The following is a 21,162-nucleotide window of genomic DNA, read 5'->3' on the forward strand; positions in this document are numbered from 1 at the left end:
CAAAAATTAAATATGATAATTAGAATTCAACATCGACTTGTACAATTTATTAGTATAAATATAGCTATTTGGCTATCTATTTTGGATAATTTAATCAATTAAAAGTAGGTTATATTTATACTGTTTTAATTGGATTGAAAAGAAAGCAAAAAAAATGTAAAATAACCACATATTACCTTCTAAATAACTTTAATTATACAAAACTACAATCCATACTAATATTATAAATGCGAAAGTAACTCTGTCTGTCTGTCTGTTACTCAATCACGCCTAAACTACTGAACCAATTTGCATGAAATTTGGTATGGAGATATTTTGATACCCGAGAAAGGACATAGGCTACCTTTTATTGCGAAATATGTACCACGGGCGAAGCCGGGGCGGACCTCTAGTGTCATCTAAATGCGACCATTACAAGCGGTGCCGCGTGACATAACGATACAGAAAAGAGAGTCGTAGTTAGCCTTGCCTACAGTACACAGTACACAGTACACAGTATGTACTCATCTAAGAACATTGAACTGAGCTGCATTAGGATATCGGCTTTCAATTTAAATACATCAATGATATGTCTTATGTCGTAAGTTAGTAATAACACGGTTTTTCAAGCGGGGATAGATATGGCCTGTCGTCTTAAGCGCGTCACACACGGTGAAGATACTATAATATTTTATCTTAAGATACTGTCATATTTTATATTACAGTATCTTAACGCATCCGGTATCAGCGTTCGGACCATCATTTTTCTTTTTGTCATTGCGTACTAAGACCCCTGTAGAACCGCCATCCTGTTACAAATGACGCGAAATTTTGTGGGTTATTTGTAACTCATTCTCATTTTAGTCGACATACTTTCAACTCTATTAGAAGTAAATACCCGCCATCCCTATTCTAACCATCCGCAAATAAACACCCAATAAATGTTGGTGAATGAAACCACACCAGACCCACCTGCGGATGTCCACAAGGCCATGCTTTCACCCAAAGGCATGTATATATTACACAAGTGTTTATGTAACGCGCTCGTCTGCTCGATGACAGATATCGATGGGTTCGTCAGTCGCTTTGTGAGTTGTGACTAATGTCTACCATTCACTACTATGAGCTGAGCACCGAACCGTACCTCAAACTCAAACTCAAGCATCTATGTATTTAATTGGACTTCTTCTAGAAGTAATTTTAAATCGTCATAACATAGTTTGACTTAGGTAGTTAGTACAATTTTATATTACCTGAGGTATTACCATTTACCACTTGTTAGGAAAGCAGTTTCTACAGATAAGAACAAAGAAGAAATTCCGTAGATGCTCTTTTCAAATTATGTCAAGTTTACATAATACGCATATAATAATAATTCCAAAATTGTCCTGTACATGGACCATCATCGTCCACACACTCAAGTGTGGCACACGCACACGTTGTACATTCACACATAGATTTGTCGGCGGACTTGTCGACAGCGACAAGTCCGGCATATGTCAATGAATGGCAGCCATAATGAGCCTTTTTTGATACGCTCTGATAGCCATTGTGAGGTTTGAATGGTAATTAATTTTGTTTAGTTGTTGATGTTTAAGCTGTGTGAATTTGTTGCTTTGATGGATGGGGTTAATTATTCAAATAGGTTTGAATTGAAGCTTGTAATGTCCTTTTCTTTTAAATCTGTATTTGGATGAAGTAATAGGATAATAACATTATAATGTAGGTACATTGTTCATAACCTCATAGGTACATGTTAAGTCGTCCTAACTAAATATTTGATGTAAGGACTGCTCATTATTCTCAACTCAAGAGACACAATTGTATTTTATAACATGCACATAAGTTTAGCTACGTCCATATCTAACAAATTAAAATTTAAAGCTAGGATCGATGGATAAAATTCGACATTCAATCTAACTATTATCAAATTACCCAAGAACGACTGAAGGGATTTTACAAATTTTTAGTTTGTAGGATTTGCATTTCAGCTTGCATTAGCAAAATAATTGTGTAGAAATAAATTATAAAATCTTTCAAAAAATCGTCTTCTACTAAACTACAGGCCCATGTTGAAAAAGTTATGGGTCATTTGAACGACCAGGTGACCTATCTAGAACGATATAAGAGCATAAAATAATAAGATTCAGCACTATGCCGTCACTTGTAAGCTGTCCACCTGAGTGCAGATGAGAATTCGAAAGTACAGGTAGTAGATTTTTTCCCCTTGTCTCCATGATTTTTGTACGGCGTTGCGGAATAATGGATTAAAAGCGTATTGAAATAGTATAGTATGTAGAAAGATGGCTATGATGTAGACAATAAAACAAGAGTGACTTACGCAATGTTTTAAGAAATAAAAAGATCCTTCAACCTATCAGAAGATGTGTATCAACTTTCTGATATATTTGCATAATGTGTTCTCGTCATTGGAAAATGAGCAATTAAATTGTCGGATTCATCTCGATAAATGTGAACTTTCAAATGTTTTGTTGTTTACATTTTAATGTGTATTGTAATGTCAGCTTTCGAGTTTGGCTTTTATCTGAAGATTGAAATCAAAATATGGAAATTTGAAAAAATACATTATGAAAGGAAGAATCTTTTGCGATAGGAAGCCTGACAGTCATGACTGCTGCTTAAAATAAGCCTTAATGCGGCAAGCATTTATTTCTATAATTTAAATAAATCACACAATTTTGGCATTAATTCAAATATCACAAAAAAAAGGCAATTAAATCTAATTAATGTAATTAGTGACAAATTAGATAAAACATCGAGTTTGAAAAAAGTATAAACCACTATCCTACTAATATTTTAAATGCAACGTTTGTTTGTTAATCCTTCACAAAAAACTGCTGAACTGATTTAAATGAAATGTGGCACGTGTGTGGTGTGTGTGAGGGTAACTTGCATAAACACATGGAATAGTATTTATCCCGGAAATCCCACGGGAACGGGAACTTTGCGGGTTTTCCTTCCACTACGCGTGCGAAGCTGCGGGCGAAAAGCTAGTGTCGTCATAAATATTTATCTATATTATATTATAAAGCTGAAGAGTTTGTTTGTTTGAACGCGCTAATCTCAGGAACTAATGGTCCGATTTGAAAAATTCTTTCGGTGTTGGATAGCCCATTTATCATCACGCTAAGACCAACAGGAGCGGAGCAATGCGGGTGAAACAGCTAGTAATAATAAATAAAAAACTCAACAATACTTGAACTCTATACTACAAAACAACAAGTGTTTAGTGAGTTAGTTTAGTGTTAGTTCAAACGTGGTTCAAACAGTCTTAGTTCAACATGATATAGATTATATGATTCATATAATTGAAGCTGATTGCAGATAATATAAGGGTCGACGAGTCCAGTTTCTACGCGTGGCCAAGCGCGGCAATCAGGTCGAGCTGACGGATGCGCGACACATCCGCCACTGTCACTTTGAGAGCATTGATTCTCAATATGTTGCAAAAATAATATAAGGATTATGAAGTTTATTTATCTACATCAAATAAAAGAATTTTTAGCTCTGCTAGGAAACATTTTCTTTCCATATAAGAAACATTTTTCATTGATGTTCCGCTCCTAATGATGATGTAGCGATGTGTGATCGCAGCGTGATGTTGATATTGATTGAAGATTGCCTTCCTCGATAAGTAAACTATCTGGGACTAGGACTAGTTTATCTTTTGAGCTCGGTCAAACGAACTCGAAGTTTTATAATATTAGTATAGATATTGAATTATAGTAAAATATCAATTACATATTAAAAAAACGTGTTGTCCAAAAATTTAAGACATTTCGCATTTCGATATAGTCGAGTAGTAAGTAGTAACAATAAAAATATGATATATTTCCATAATATAATGTTATCATTTACCAAAAATGTTAAAACTATACATCATAATAAGGTATAGGTATTGGTTAAATGTTTTTGCGGTTTAGTTCTATCCATTTATAACGTTATTTAATTCAGAATGATATTTATTTTATGTTATATGTTAAAAAGATAAAAAATCTAACAAAGTTTGAGAACAACTGTCTCTAATGAGCCGAACTTATTAAAGAATCTTCATAAAAGCGATGTATTGAGGAAGCGGCAAGAATTAAACTATTAGTTGAACTCTTTTATGACAAATGTAATTAATTTCTTGTGTTAATTGTATCGAAAGTTGAGTACTTAATAATATAACGGATTTCCTTCCAAGTGTGTTTTAGATAAGAATTGCGATAGTTTAACCAACTAATTATTAAAAAAGCCGCTCGTCCAATTAAAATTTATTTATAATCTATGTCACTTGGGCATAATAACGTTTCCTACTGAAAACATAAAAATAAACAAAATGCAATAGCTTTATTATAATAGACCAGCTTTCCGCCCGCGGCTTCGCCCGCGTTTTCAAAGAAAAACCCGCATAGTTCCTGTTCCCGTGGGATTTCCGGTATAAAACCTATTTTAAGTGTTAATCCAAGTTATCATCTATATGTGTGCTAAATTTCATTGTAATCGGTTCAGTTGTATTTGCGTGAAAGAGTAACAAACATACACACACACATCCATCCTCAAAAACATTCGAAATTTATATTAGTAGGATAGGACTTGTAGGATAAGTTTTTCAATATAAATTCTAGAAAAAAAAGCATAGAAAATATTCAAAGGTTTACTTTACGTGAAATCTTAATTCAACAAAAAAATAAATTAAAGAGTTAAAAGTCAACACATATACCGATTTCATTATTGATAAAAAGTTTCAGTTTTATTGCATGTAAATAATTAAGTTTATTATCGCTGATGAAGTAAAATGAAATCAGTGTTAAGTAAGCCTCGATAAACTTGAGACCACATAATTTGTGTTGCGTTACGCGCGTTGAACTCGTTATTATGTAAAATATAATTCGGATATCCGGTTGAATAACGGTTGTATATTTAGAAAAATAACATCACAGTTCAATGGTTAATATTTATGGTATAGAAGGGTCAGGGTTCCAAAAACTATGCCAATAATATATCTACGATTTCTATAATAAGCTTTTTATTTCTCTACGTGGTGTTGGACACAATTATAGATATAAGATTTGTGCGTTAAATGTTTGCAAACAACTGTACTGTATATTTGTTTATAGATATATGTATATTTTTTTTAATAATATGCTGTAATTTAATTTTACACAGGTAATGAAATGCACGCAGTAAAATAACATAAAATTTCACTTTTAAGTCAGGCGTAAAATAAAACAACAAAGTATAACATAATATTTATTTAACTTAAGGTCTCTTTCCACTACTATGATAAGCTAACAACCAGGATAACACTTCGTTCATAGCGCCGGGATCGTCACAGGGGATTTTATAGCAGTGCTTTTGTCGCGGGGTTGCTTGCCTGAAATAAAATGAAAGTAATGAATAATAAATAACAATTTCTTTTGGGTGCCTAGTTACTTACTAGATATTTGTTATCTACTAAGAAACAACATTGTAACATACAAGCTTTTCAAGCGTTGAGCTGAAGAGTTTGTTTGTTTAAACGCGCTAATCTGAGGAACTGCTGGTCCGATTTGATAATTATTTCGGTGTTAGATAGCTCATTTATCGAGGAAGGCTATAGGCTTATATTATAGCTGGCTATATATCATCACGCTAAGGCCAACAGGAGTGGAGCACTGCGGGTAAAACCGCAGGGCACAGCTAGTTATAAGATTTACCATTTACCTTATGACTTAATTTATAACAATTACTGTAGCTACTCAAATGTTTTCAGGCACTTAAAAGTTGAAATACAAAACAAATTTCATGATCACATCTTTTTTTCAGATATTAAAAAACTAAATACACACACATACACATACACTAACCCACGCACAAATTCTGGTAATTTCTAATTAGGTTTGTATAACACTCACACAACTGCACACTTTCACTCACAACCAACAAATTTTACACACACAGACACATAATATTGTAGTTTTAAGACATATCAAATACTTTAGGGTAATAATTACCCACCAATATGCGAGGATGTATAGCGAGGAATGTGTTTGTAAATAACCAATAACCAATAGTATATTATAAAGGCGAAAGTTTGTAAGGATGTATGGATGTATGGATGTATGGATGTATGGATGTTTGTTACTCTTTCACGTAAAAACTACTGAACCGATTACAATGAAATTTAGCACACATATAGAGGGTAACTAGGATTAACACATAGGATAGTTTTTATTCCGGAAATCCCACGGGAACGGGAACTATGCGGGTTTTCCTTTGCAAACGCGGGCGAAGCCGCGGGCGGAAATCTAGTAACCAATAGTATCGCTTCAAACTTCAAACTAAATGAAGCGATATAATTGGTTCTATAAAACAAATTCCTCGCTACACATCCTCGCAGATTATTGGTGGAAAAGGATCCATATAACTCTTATATTTACTTACCGTAAATAATTCCTCTCAGAATGTATTTCGCAGAGCAGCCTGCGCTTGCAGCGTTCGCTGATGCGCGGCAAGTTGTCGCCGACGGAGCGCCGCGTGAAATGGTTTCCATAGCTGAAAGGATATGTCTTTATGAATAAGAATATTTTAATGTCGTCGAGGGAATTGATAGACTTTCACAATATAAACTCTTGGATAAGCCTCTTGATATTTATGGAGATTGGAGGGACATAGTCATATAAGTTTTAATATGTGGATTAAATTTCTTAATTTCAGCAACCAGGATTGATGAATAATAGAAACGACAATTCTCCTAACTGTTTAATAGTAAATCTAATTATATTTTTTAAATTCAAAAGTCTTCAATCGAAAATTTTATAATAATTAGTGTCTGATTATATTTAAAGTTAATTCAATTTTCATTCAATGTTCATTCAAATACGCAAAATGAGGCAAATAAAGAAAACATTATATTTATACTATCCCGGATCTTCTCGATTCTATGCACCGAAATCACACAAAAGTAGAACACTCTAAATATCCACCGGGGAAAGCTACAAGGAAAATTAATAAAATTACATAAAACATGTACAATAGCGAGCTTACGATGCAGCACGCAACTTGCACACGCAGCCTTACGTCAAGTTACGTAACTTAGTTTCACTTGCAGGCTAACGTGAAGACAAGTAAGCAAGGACGCTTGGCAAGGTTATAGAGAAATAATCCTTATCATTTATTATGGAAAAGCCATGGATTTAATGGAATTAGATATTTTTTTAGACGAATTAAAAAAAACCTTCCAGTTTATTATAATTGCAATTAAAAATAAATGAAATAGTTGAATAATATTTATTTATTATACTTTATTGTACAAACAAGAGAGGACAAAGCAGAAAATGAATTACAAAAAGGCATCAATTGTACACAATTGGTGGCCTTATTCCTGAACAGCAATCTCTAACAGGCAACCCGGGAAAGGTTACGAAGTAATCAATTAATAAATATGTAATACTCACGGTGTATTCTCAACAGTGTGCAGTTCGATCAGGTTGGGCGTGAGCGCTGACACTATGATGCCGACCGGCACCAGCGCTGTGATCAGGTGGAGGAGGCCCTGCCAGGGGTTCTTACTGTGGAAATATATTAGCTTATAGATAATAGTAAAGTGTAGTAAACTATGAAGGAAACAATAAAAACTTTCGTCCCTTAAGAACTACTTGTAAAACTTTGTGTAAAAAAGTTAAAATAGTGTTTACATGATAAAAATATTTCTTTAAATAGTTTTTCAGCGTTATGTCGTTAATATTTAAATGACAAAAAAGTAAGGATACATTAAACAATATATGAACATTCTTTTCTCAAACTAAAAACACTTATCAGTTATCACACCTCTACTAAGTAGCAAAATCCACAAAACTGAAAAATACTCAAAATATAATACTCAAAAAACAGTAATATGAAGTATGAAAGCATATCAATATCCGAAACTCGACAATAATAAATCTGTAGACGGGTCAATTCTGTACATTGAAAATATTGAAAAAATAAATAGTAGGGGGATAACTACTGGATCGATACCAAACCCAAATATGTGATAAAAAAAATTTTTGTCTGTCTGTATGCGAAGGCATCACGTGAAAACTAACGGTTCGATTTCGATGAAACTTGGTATAATTATACCTTATTATCCTGGGCATAAAATAGGATACTTTTTATCCCGGAAAATACGTAGAAAATAAATAAATCTTAATTTTTCCGCGCGGACGGAGTCGCGGGCGGAAGCTAGTCACAAATATAATACTACTATACTAGTAGTCCAACTATAACCTTATCAGCACGAGCCATCAAAACACATCTGAATCATCAATATGCCATTACACTCATGTCATAATATCCGCATAGAGCATGGCGGATGCTCAAAGATCAGGTTTTTTATTTATTTAGAAGGAAAAGTGGCACACTTATGACAAACATTGCTCAAAAGCTATTAAATTTTACGTCCTGTACGCTTTCGGCTTTGTTTGAAGCTTTGAAAGCTATAAATCATTTTAAATAAACAAATTTAATAAATTAGCCATGTTTTTTTTTTTGCTTTCAAGGCAAGATTTGGCATCCGTAGTTCTTAAATAAGATAGATACAATTTTATGCAGTTCAAAGGTATTTTCCTTTCAAATACCTAACTACAGAATGAGAAAAATCATGTCGAATGTAGAACAATTAACAATATAATAGCAAATAAACACTGCAATTAAATTAAATTGAGTAAGCAATTAGATACTGAAAACTTATTTATATTAAACTAGCGGTCCGCCCCGGCTTCGCCTGTGGTACATATTTACGTTTTCTCTACATAAGAACCATCCTCGTACTTCAAGGAATATAATTAAAAAAAAGAATTATCGAAATCGGTTGAGCTGTTCACACGTGATGCCGTGACAACGCGAAACGGGTTTCATTTTTTATATATAGATAACATATACGTATCTAATTCAAAAGTCTTTTCTTTCAAATGAAACATAAGTTATTAAAACTAAGAAAGCTGCATAATAATATTCTATGCACCAAATCAATTTACAGTTGCGATTTTAAGAAGTTATAAAACTTTAATATATTCTTGAATTTGAATTTTATGCAGCGTTGTATCACTATCACTACATAGTGTAAAAAAGTCAGTGTTGCTGTCTGTCTGTCCCTATGTATGCTTAAATCTTTAAAACTACGGAACAGATTTTCAGTTGAAATTGATATTTTATGGCATTCAAGTGTTTTATAAATTTATATTTAGATTTTCAGTTTTTAATAAAAAGAGTGATTCTCGAGGAAGGTTGTAGTATTAAGTATATATTTTACTAGCTGTGCCCTGCGGTTTTACCCGCAGTGCTCCACTCCTGTTGGTCTTAGCATGATGATATATAGCCTATAGCCTTCCTCATAAATGGGCTATCTAACACCGAAATAATTTTTAAATCGGACCATGTAGTTCCTGAGATTAGCGCGTTCAAATAAACAAACTCTTCAGCTTTATAATATTAGTAAAGATTATATTTAAGACGAAGCTAACGAAGCCTAGGGTGGAAAGCTAGTCTCAACATAAAATGAACGTTAAAATCGTATAGATTTATTGCAATCCAAAGACCATTTAGCATACATCGGCGAAATTATTAATTCTCTACTAAGTGAAAGGATACGTCGGTATGTACTCTCTGAATAATTGTAGGCTAGTGATGTATGTACGCATGGAGTAGTGATGTGCTTAATATTAATAAAAAGCGATTGAGCAGAAAGGTTTACATTTGCTTTTTCTGACTAAAGGATATTCTCATGGAATTTTATCGTTAAATTCGATAGTGATAAGTTTAAATTTAACAAATATCCCGTTTTTTAATTTCAAGGAATCGGTATGCAGTTTGTGGTTTTGTCAACTTGTAAGTTTATGTTTGTATCTTCTGGAAACGAATGCCATTAAATCATATTACTATTTACAATATCATCAGATAGAATTATTATTACAAATTTAGTTTACGAAATGTCCAAGTCCTCTTAGTGCCTATAGCACTATAACACTGTATTCATTGATTCAAGATTAAAATAAAATAATGATTAAAATTTCTCCCATCACTACACTTCCCACTTAACTATGAGCTTTCATCCGCATCAGTAATTGTTACGGATTATCATCACAACATCTCATTATGTTATTTGTAAACATTCTGCCTTTCGCTAATTCTATTAAAGTAACTAAAGTAGGTACACTTGTTTTTGTTTTGCCCCAGATTATAATTTGGTCTTGGTATGTGGAAATTAAAACTTTCGAGTTATGGTCGAATCGAAGTTAGGGAGCGTCCATAAATTACGTGAGGTGTTTTTGGCCATTTTTTGACCCACCCTCCCCCTCTGGTGAGATATCATGAGATTTTATTGAACCCCCTCCCCCATCCCCCCATCTCACGTGAGATTTTTCAAAATGTGGATTTCTTATGTTTCTTATGTTTATATGTCATTGTAAAAAGAAAAAAAAATTGCTTCGTGCTTTTGTTTACGACAAGTTAAAAATAGTAATTAATATTGCTGAAAGTTATAATAAGGGCCGATTTTTCAGTGCTTGGATAAAACTTATCCGTCCAATAAAGTATTACACGATAATATTAAAATGTCACGTAAACTGTCAAATACGGGCAATTAGAATACGTTTTTGAAATGGTAGTTTTAAATACATTATTCCACAAATAAGGTAACAAGGTAACAATAGAATATTTAAATCTTAACCGTAACATTAAAATCTTAAGCATGTTATTTGGATTAAATGGACCAAAAGAGTATAATTTGTTTTGTTTCAATTTAAAAAAAATTGCGTGATATTTGCCGACACCCCCCCTCTCCCCAACGTAAGGTTAGATGAGATTTTACTCGACCCCCTCCCCCCCTAAAACAACTCACGTAATTTATGGACGCCCCCTTAAAATCAATAATATTGGTGCTAATGGTATAAATACCATAGCATTTTGTAATAATAAATAGTACAGAAAATCTAAAAAGGACTATGTGGCCACTCCAGGCATCTTTAAATATTCCTAAAGCCTTAAAATAATAAGATTACAACAAATAAAACAAATTACAGTTAATGTCCTTATTATTCAAAAGAACCTATATTACTGATCAATAAAATTCTTACCATGACTTCAATCAACAACGATATAATTAGTTACTTACTATTTCTTAACTTCCTTTTCCTTCTCATCATGGAATTCAAGTCCAAAGTCATCTCCATCCCCATCAGAGCCCGGTTTATCTTTAAAAGGACCTGGATTCTTGTATAAAGAACCAGCTGGTAACTTTACAGGCACTTCTACAGTTGGTTTGGAATCATAATCAGGTCTTATTGGCTTGTAGAAATTGTTCTCTTTGAACGGCTTGTCGAGATATTCTTTGGGTTTCTTGTAATCCAGCTTGAAGAAATCGTTTGGTGAACTGAAATGATAAATGGTACATCATCTAATGTATAATATTACAACTAAATTTTGTTTTAATCTGTGCGTGAAAGAAGAATTGAAACAGCTGAAGATTGCATATGTAGTAGATAGGTATTCATTTTATACTGCTACTATTTTAGTATCATAATTTGACTATCGTAGTTGTGATAAATATATTTACCTGATAAAACCACTTTTAACAGGAGTGAATGGATCAGTATGCCTCACAGTCGGAATAATAAAAGCGTCTTCATCGTAAAAGTTTCCCAACTGCTGACTTGGTTTAAATACTTTACTGTCATCAGTTTTATTTTTATCAGTACGTTCTATTTCTTCTTTTTCTTCTTCTTTTATTTTGGGATTAGTTAAAGTAGCATCTACATTCCATGTTGTAGTTTCACTTTTATGAAATTTTATCGGATCTACATTTTCTTGATTAGATTTATTTGTAGTTGTTTCTATTTGTTTGTTATCTGTATCTAAATCTATTTCATTTGATTCTCTGTGTTCTTTACTTGTTTCATCTGTGATTGTAATTATTTCTTCGCTCGCTTCTTTTTTATTTAATGTTTTATTTACAGGGAACAAGGTGGTTGTGTTATATTCGTCATCGCTTCTAACCTCATATGCGGCACTTGTTAAGATGCATACAGCGTATATTACTATCTGCAAAGAAATAGAATTTTATTAATTATAACATGACGCGTATTCAAACAGTCAAGTTCATGTAGATAGTATAAATACAGACTACTTCAGTGTCAGATAACTGTTTTAACTATATTTGAAGAGGTGCTAAAATCGGAATCGACATTCCAATCACAATTTTTGTTATTTCAAAAAACAATGCCAATCTAAATACTTTCAAATCATACTTTACATTCCATCTCTATTATTCTAACCTTTAAATGAATTCAAAAGGTAAATAGATCCGAATGTTATGCAAGATACTGAAAACGTATTGGACAAATCCGTACGATCCATGCGCCCGCGCCGGTCAGTGACATACCGAGAGAAAGTGCCTTGCGTCACGTCGGAGCACTGGCTGTTACGTAGCGCGAGTTTTTGCGTCGCTTTATAGGTCAATGGGAGTTATTATGCAATCGTGCTAATGTATTCTTGAAATGAACTTATTTTGAGTACTGTACTCGAAATAAGCGAGTTTGGTAGTTGAAGATATCGGAAGTGGGACGGGCGGATGCTGTTTATATTTAGTGACAATATTGTAAGCATGATAATATTGTAATTATATCGCCTTGCATTAGACTTTTAAAATATTTCTGAAGAGGAACAAGTAGCTTCTCTCCACTATATACTGTATAGGTTATAATAATTACTAATTAGCAACATGGATTTTTTCAGATATGAATGAAAGGTATGATTTTTTTATATTATTGGCGTATTAATTTCATCTTCATATTGCCGGAACGGAAGTTGGCAATATGAAGAGATACCTTCTTAACGATTATGTTATAACTTTACAGGATGAAATATGTTACAAATATTTTCATGTTTCACTATCATATTATTTGTCATGTTTGTTTTATTAAAAATAATTACTTACTCATAATTTTTGCATAGTGAAAAGGAAGATATAGGATAGCTAGCTTAGTCTAAATAATTAAATACTTAAGACATGCTATACCTAGGTCTAAGGTCGTTACGGATGATTATTCAATAGAAGATAAACATCTAGAAAATATATAAGCTTTCCACTTGCTTTTACTTTCAAATCGCTTTTTCTTAGGTACATTAAAGTTAGTTAAACAGTTAAAAATATACACGATTTCGATAAAATTTGCATATCGTGAGAAATAAATGCAATGGTTCCAAATATATAATTTGTAATTTATACTTAGACGGTCAAAAAAAATGAGAGATCTTTTAAGTCTTAAGATACTTTGCGTATGAAAATATTTAGTCCGACCTCAGTTGAAAATATTACATGCTAGAGACTAGTATAGTATTTTTTTATAAATTTTGAACGTTTAAGGTTTTGTGATGTAGGAATAACATAGGTATATTATAAAAGTTTGACTGCCCAAAAAGTTTTTCCGTTGACTAGATATTATGTACACAGAAAGTTACAGAACTTCGTACTTTCTCCTAAAAACTATCCCTACTAAAAGAATATTGTTTTTCGAACTATTTCATATCCAGATGAATTTTGGAATTTGTCATATTTTATAAACTTATAATATTTTTTTCCAGTTCAATCCGGGAAAAATCTTGGGAAATGGCTGGTGTTTAAAATATAACAGAAAATTATTTTTCATTTTCAATATTATTTAATCGATGAATTGTAGAAAGTACTTATATAACAATACAGTAAGACCTTCAGCGTCTAGACCTTATTTATCTATATCGTGATATCTTCAGTACAAATTCGGTATCTGTGGTACATGACTAACCCTTAACCTCTGCCATTTCTTGACTTTCTCGAATATTCCTTCTAACGATCGCGGTTACTGCAAATTGCTGCAAAAACTATAGAGATTTATTCCCACTATTTGAATTGCATCAGACTATGATTGCATGTGTTGTGTACAGAGATATAATATTTACTTCTTCGTATACCTACTTACACTTTACTAGATTTACTTTCTATGTTCCTGTAAAGTTTCATCCAAATACATTCAGTAGTTTTTTCGTGTAAGAGTAACAAACATACATCCAACCATATATTTTAGAAACTTTAGCGATTATAAATTTTATAAAAATAAATTAGCTTAATAATAGTAGGAGTGTCGTTACAGGTGATATCTAACAGCATTATTGATATTATAGCATTGCCTTTTATAGAAATCAATTGAAAATGATGAATAGTTATATAATGAAATTGATACGACTAATAGAAAAGGGCAAGAAGGTAGGCGTAAATAAATAACTATCTATACATAATATAACATATCATTCATTTTAACAAGACAACTGAGAAATGTACAGAAGAATATTTTAAATCACTGATAATTATAAAATGAAATATCAATGATCAATCTACAAAAGATTAATGTCATATTATGTAATTTTAAGCTATTGCATAGCTTTTATCTCAGACTTTGAGCGCGGCGACCGAATGTAAAAATTCCGTAACGAAAAAACCTAACACGGGGGGTGTTGTCTCTAGGGTTGCCAACACTTCATCATCAAAATATAGTATTTTCCAAAATGTACTATATTTTAAAAAATATAGTACATTTAAAAAAAATATAGCATTTTATGGGAAAAACAAAAAAAAAATAGACAATTATATATTTTTTTTATAAAAACTATATTTTTTTGCACTTCTTGCACTGTGTAACAGCTTTTTGTTTAAAATAAAAGTGTCAAGCTTTGTCACATTCAATTTTTTATAGATAGCTATATCGTGACAGCTATATCGTGACAGCTATATCGTGACAGTGAAAAGTCTACTATAGGTCGGACATAGGTTTAATTTTTAATCACATGAAAATCACCTTCACCCCGTCCCGCACTACGCCTGCTCATTGTATTAAACAGTATACCTACTAATTTCTGTAGATTGACACTTTTAAAAATTCGTTATATCTTTTGAATGGAATATCCAATTTTTTTTAATTTAAAAAGTATTTTGCTGGTATTGAAACAGTCTATAATAAAACATCATTTAATGGGATAAGGATTAATATATGTGTATGGATAACATGGTTTGATTACTGTCGGCACTTCTATTTACTTTGAAAACGTAAAAAAGTTGTAGTAACATAACTACTGAAGATGGACATATGGTATCGCGGACTTTCTTGTAAATATTGATCCATTCTATAATACCGTAGAACATTGTTTTGTTCTATCTTCAATAGATTCCGCAGCGCATGCGATGACAGAATTTTTATTAAGGAATTTTTTACACCTTGGGTTACATTATTGCATTTTTGGTAAGGATCTCTAATTTTTTTTAAATGCAATATAGCCTATGTTGCTCAGTGAAGATGCAGCTTTCTAATGGTGAAAGAATTTTTGAAATCGGTCCAGTAGTTTATGCGTGAAAACCATACATACATACTTACATAATTACAAACCTTTCCTCTTTATAATATTATACTAGTATAGATATAGATAGTATAGATTAGTATAAATAGATACACTACTTCTGTTTCTTTCTTCTCGCCACTGGTATATGCGCAATAGGTTATATGACTTAGCCATCTTAACAATAATTAAAAGGCGCGTTCTTATTTTTTTTTAATGAAGGATTTGTTTGTAACATTTGTCGGTGTTGAAAATATAGTATTTTTGCGTACTATATATGTTTTCAACAGTATATAGTACGCAGACCCGAAATATAGTACAATACTATATATTATAGTACGGTTGGCAACCCTAGTTGTCTCCAACCGGCACAGCGATGCGATGCTATGCAACAGCTTTACCGCGGCAGTCCTCGAGTGCCACACGTACCTATTTTTTACGTATTTTAAAAATTGGTCCACAATTACGATTGCTTGTAGATGGAAATTTTTACTATTTTATTGTCCTTTTTAAAACTGATTGATATACCAATTTATTATTATAAACTAGCTTTCCGCCCGCGGCTTCGCCCGCTTTGTATAAAACCTTATAAATTATATACTAAAACCTTCCTCTTGAATCACTCTATCTATTAAAAAAAACCGCATCGAAATCCGTTGCGTAGTTTTAAAGATTTAAGCATACAAAGGGACATAGGGACAGAGAAAGCGACTTTGTTTTATACTATGTAGTGATATTGAATAATGCCATTATAAATTACGAGCTTTCATCTCATCATTCAAACATAATTGTTCTTTACTAAATAATAAGTGAGATTTTGTACATAGTATTCGGCACAAAATACTCAATTTAATATAATAGTGTATAACGTTAATTATCTCGAAAGTGCTTCATCAATTAAAGCTAGCGAAATTTTTCAAATTAACTGACCTACTACACAATTAGGGACGTTCACAATCATCTCGTTATATTGTTATGGACATTTTTTTAGATATTTCTGTAAGTATACATAATATATATTTTTTTGCTTTCTATATGCTAAGGCGATCCAGTTTATGAAAATTATTGTAAAATTATTAAAGCATATAGGTAATTTTGTATATAAATTACTATATAAATTACTAGCTTTCCGCGCGCGGCTTCGCCCGCGGGTTTTTCTTCGCCCGCGTTTTCAAAGAAAAACCCGCATAGTTCCCCTTCTCGTGGGATTACCGGGATAAAACCTATACTATGTGTTAATCCAAGTTACCCTCTATATGTGTGCTTAATTTCATTGTAATCGGTTCAGTAGTACATATTTGCGTGAAAGAGTAACAAACACACACATACACATCCTTGCAAACTTTGCATATTTATAATATTAGTAGGACTGTTTTCTATGGAAGATAAAAGACGCAGGTTCGAATCCCGCCTCATAATCGAATTATTTCTATTATTTCATCATCACCATCATCAGCCCATATATTATGTTGCCACTGATGGGACTCGGGCCTCTTAAGAGTTTCTATTATTTAAATTCTTCAAATCTTTACGAATCAAAATACAGGTAGGGCAAATACTTGAGCCACATAACACAATATTATACATACATACATTCAGTAGGGAAACTTCATACAAAACGTTCGAAATGGCTCACGCACACAAGCAAGCGTGTCTAAGAGTATTCCTATATCTGTCAATTGTCATAATACCCTTACGATTCTGGTAAACATGCTTTCTTGTGTATGTGAGCCATTTCAAAAATGTTGTATGAAGTTTCCCTATCTATATATTGTGCACTGTATCTTGGTTGTATCTGTATATTGTGCACATAACAAACCAATATATTAATTAAATCTCTCCGGCTAGACGTCATGTCTCGATCGACGGTTACACAACCACAGATTCAAAAATCTGACGGTCAACCACAAACAATAGAACATCGTGTAATTAAGCACAGATAAGGTAAGCTATTTCTCGGACAGGTGCAGTGAAAGCTATGGGAATGTGCTTCGCTGTCGTGGTTACGTAATAGATATTGTGTGTAATGGTGAGGGCTATCTCTGTGTTGAATGAAGCTATTCAAATAGGTATGTGATGTCAAACGGTTGGGTTTTGTGATTGATTTGTTGAGTTTCCCTCTAAGATAAAATAAACGATTTTAATGCGAGAAAAATACAAACAAATATAAACAATTTGAAGGAGCGTTAACTAGCACTTATAAGGTCACTATAATTTAACAGGTTTAGAAAAAAATTAAGCTATTTATTACTTAATATTAGCTATTTCTTACTTTCTTACTCAATTTTCTTTGTCACATGTTTTTAATAATAGGTAATTCTATAAAAGGAATTCCTTTTCATTGGCGTATTGTTCAATTATTATGTAATTATTGTAAGAATAGCTGTAGGTAAGGAATTAGAAATAAATAAATAAATAAAAGACGGAGATTAATTATTTGTAAGTGTAGCGGAATATACGTTTACTTTAGTTAAGGCTGTAATACACTTAGGTATAGTTTACTTACAGTGTAACATAAAATAATCGTAAAAGTATCAGAGCTTATAATTAAGAAATCGATCTTGTTAAAAAGCATTCATACATTAACTATAGCTTTCAAATAAATTTTAACGATAGGCTATTACGGTCAAGTAAGTACCTTAAAGTGAAGGTATCGATGCGGCACTTCACTATGATTTATCGATAACAGCCAAATATCGACAACCGTTAGTCGATATTCGCTAAGCCGGTCACGATCGTGTCGCAATGAAGATCTTAAATTAATTGTTATTTATTGTTCTGTATGCGGTTTGCTCGACTGTGATGTTATATAAGTTGATGATTAAACCGAATTCCGATGGCCATTCTTGCTAATTTGAGAAATGAGAAGGGAATTTCTTGTTTTATTTTTTGTTCATTTTTGCTTATACACAGAGCTTCTTTTTAAGATTAGTTCAGTCGAATATTGTACAAATGCGAAACATTTTATACAAAGTACTTTCTATATCGAGAAGATCTTTTATATCCGTTAGATTGAATTGCAAAAATTAATATCCGTGAGTCTTTATCTTTAGTATAGTAAATTCTGGTAATACACCCAATTAGGCTGTAGTACCCTATACCACATATGTTAGTACAGAATTCAACAATGTTTCTTATCTAATGAAGAAAGAATTAGTTAAAAAGTAATGCATTAAAATATAATAAACTCACCATGATCAAAACTCCGTGGGGTGTCGACACAAACTAGGAACTTTATGGCATTTCTTATTTATAATATTGCACTTGCCAAGATTCTACCATTGTTGTATGAAAATATTAGTGATGTTAAAGTTTTATCGATAGTAAAAGTAACAACTGGATTAAGAATATTTGTTTCTATATCAGGATTTCAAAATGCATGATATCGATAGAAAATTAGCATCTATACAAATCGTGTAAGTACAATTTAAATAAAATGTGAAGAAACATTAATAAGTTATTTTATTTCAATAACGATTACCTTGCATTATCCTTGTAATATTTAAAAGATGTTAATTGTATTTTATTTTCATTACTAAAGCATTAATTTTCAAATTCATTGTTTTCATTATAATTTATATTATTTATTCTTTGGATTATAATTGTTTTATATCCTTACTGCTTACTTTAGTTATATTTTTTACACTGATGCTACATGCATGCAAAAAATATACTAAAAAACTACTCATGACAGTTTTCTCTGTTTAGCGTTTTTATATTGAAAATATTTCATAATTTTAAGACAGAGCTTTACATTTATTACGCAAAAGACGATAATTAGTAATTACACAAATATCGATACTTACACTTTATCGATACTTATGAACATCACTATACCTTCAATTTTCCGGCGGCTAAGCTCGCGCGTCGCATTGTTTCGTGTGTAATTAGAGCCAGTGTGCGTAACTCGAGTCATTATAACTTTTCCTAAACGCTCGAGGAAGTCGTGGCTCCTATTTGCCAGCTCATAGCACGTATTTGCATTTACTTTATGCAACAATACAGGTACATACATAGTAACGTATTACTTGATGCAACAATATATTAGGTGTACATATTGCGTTTAGATCTTTACATCATAGGATTGGATAAACTGATAATGAATGATATGCATGTAGGCTTGTGATTCCCAAGGGTGATGGAAAGGAGGACGCATTTAGTAATGGGGAATGCATGAAACTTAATCTAGTGAAAAGAAAAATCTTTGCTGGACTAAGAACCCATCTTATAGTATTTATAATGCTGTGACAATACATACCTAGTTAACAGAAGGGCATATTTTTACATTATTTCTAAACCCATTTTTAAGAACAAAAATAAACAACAAAAATGTATGTTAGTAAATTTGAGGGTATTGGTAAAAAAATGCAAAAGGTGAGCGCAATTTGACCCCTGTATTCTTTATCTTGCATATGGTCTTAAATTAAGCAGTGTCACGTACCATGCAGAATTGCAGAGGTTTATTATTCGAAGAATGTTAATAATATACTATTTAATATTTTAGACAACTTTCTAGACCGTTACGTTATTGAATATTTATATAAATTATGAATATATGAAGTGGGCCTGATTTGCAAATTCAAGCGCGTGCCTAATTAGCTTTCTAGATTCGTTTGTTATTACATAAGATATCGTTGTTTAAGGAATGAGATTATATGGTTCACCTCAATTAAATAAGGGTATTCTTATACCGAAAATGTAAATTTGTCAAACGTGATATAATACAGGTGGTACCCAAGATTTTGATGATATAGGTAGGTGTTAAGGTATTTAATTTGTCACTGAATATTTTAAGACGTGTTGGATTGGTGGTTTTCAATCGCCTATAAACATGTTTAGATAGGGTGAACCTCCTTTAATTGATTTTTATTAGTTTTGTGCCAGTGCCGCTTCACCCGCAACTTCCTTCCGCGTACGGTGAAACTGTGGAACGATTTGCCACCTGCGGTGTTCCCGAACAACTACGACATTTAGACCGGACTCTCAGTGGAGTTTCGTTTGCAAAAATCGCGGACCTAAATCTGACTTCTGATATATATTGTATAGATCCCAGACATCCTATAGACAGATGTTGCCAACCAGTTTTGTGGTCCCCCTGCCCGCACCCCGGTAATTAAATATGGCATACAAAGAAAAAATAAAAATTTCCAAAACATGCCGTGTGGGGTATCAAATGAAAGAGCTTATTGAGTAGATCACGAATATATAGCATACTATATACATTTATTACACTTTCTCTAAGATTTTTTAGAAAATTTACGAAAATGCTCCATTTTTGAGTTAAATTTAAACCACTATAGATTGAAAACTCATGAATATATTTTTTAAATTATTATTTTAAATAATTAACAATAGTCCATTGTTTACGATTCAATATTTCGTACAGTGAAATAGTTGCATGGGGGAGTGGGGGGAGCTATCAAAGATGGGGCCTAATGAAAGAAAGAAAGCTAATTGGGGCCTTCAAGAAAAGAGCTTATTTGTCCACAAAAGGCCGGCAAAGCACATGTAACACTTCTAGTGTTATATTTTATGGGCGGTGGTGACCACTTAACATCAGGTGGCCCACCTGCTCCTTTGCTTGCTCTGACATATAAAAAAAGTGTCTATATTCACTCTTTTACGAGACAATCGATCTGCATACATATATTCATAGCGCGTCAGTTTGGATTTGTGACAAAAAAGTCTGTATCCCCTCTTATAGCCAGTGTATCTCTATGTACAATTTCTGATCAGTGGCTTGAAAGCATAAAGAAAAGAAGGGAGATGTTCCAAGATTATGTAAAAGCTTTTGGG

General features: G+C 32.5%; 1 protein-coding gene across 1 annotated transcript; it reads right to left on the reverse strand.

Moving 5' to 3' along the window:
- Positions 1 to 5,222: 5,222 nt before the first annotated feature.
- On the reverse strand, positions 5,223 to 13,800 carry LOC149906859 (uncharacterized). The gene is made up of 7 exons (XM_090103839.1): positions 13,792 to 13,800; positions 12,383 to 12,418; positions 11,558 to 12,042; positions 11,117 to 11,374; positions 7,422 to 7,535; positions 6,409 to 6,519; positions 5,223 to 5,359 (listed from the first exon to the last, which is right to left on the reverse strand). Exons 1-7 carry the CDS (start codon positions 13,798 to 13,800, stop codon positions 5,245 to 5,247), a joined length of 1,128 nt encoding a protein of 375 aa, XP_089959965.1. The 3' UTR covers positions 5,223 to 5,244.
- Between the last annotated feature and the right edge of the window lie 7,362 nt (positions 13,801 to 21,162).

The sequence above is a fragment of the Colias eurytheme genome, chromosome 7 (assembly GCF_061535395.1).
Source record: "Colias eurytheme isolate Ceu_HAF_F1 chromosome 7, ilColEury1 Martin Lab GWU primary, whole genome shotgun sequence".
In the NCBI taxonomy this organism is placed as follows: domain Eukaryota; kingdom Metazoa; phylum Arthropoda; class Insecta; order Lepidoptera; family Pieridae; genus Colias; species Colias eurytheme.

Excerpts from the sequence above, each read along its gene's own strand:
- LOC149906859 (XM_090103839.1), bottom strand. Across the intron at positions 12,043-12,382 it reads ACGCAAGGCACTTTCTCTCG|ATAGTAATATACGCTGTATG; the intron begins GTATGTCACTGA and ends ATTTCTTTGCAG. Across the intron at positions 7,536-11,116 it reads GAAAAGGAAGTTAAGAAATA|TAAGAACCCCTGGCAGGGCC; the intron begins GTAAGTAACTAA and ends ATATTTCCACAG.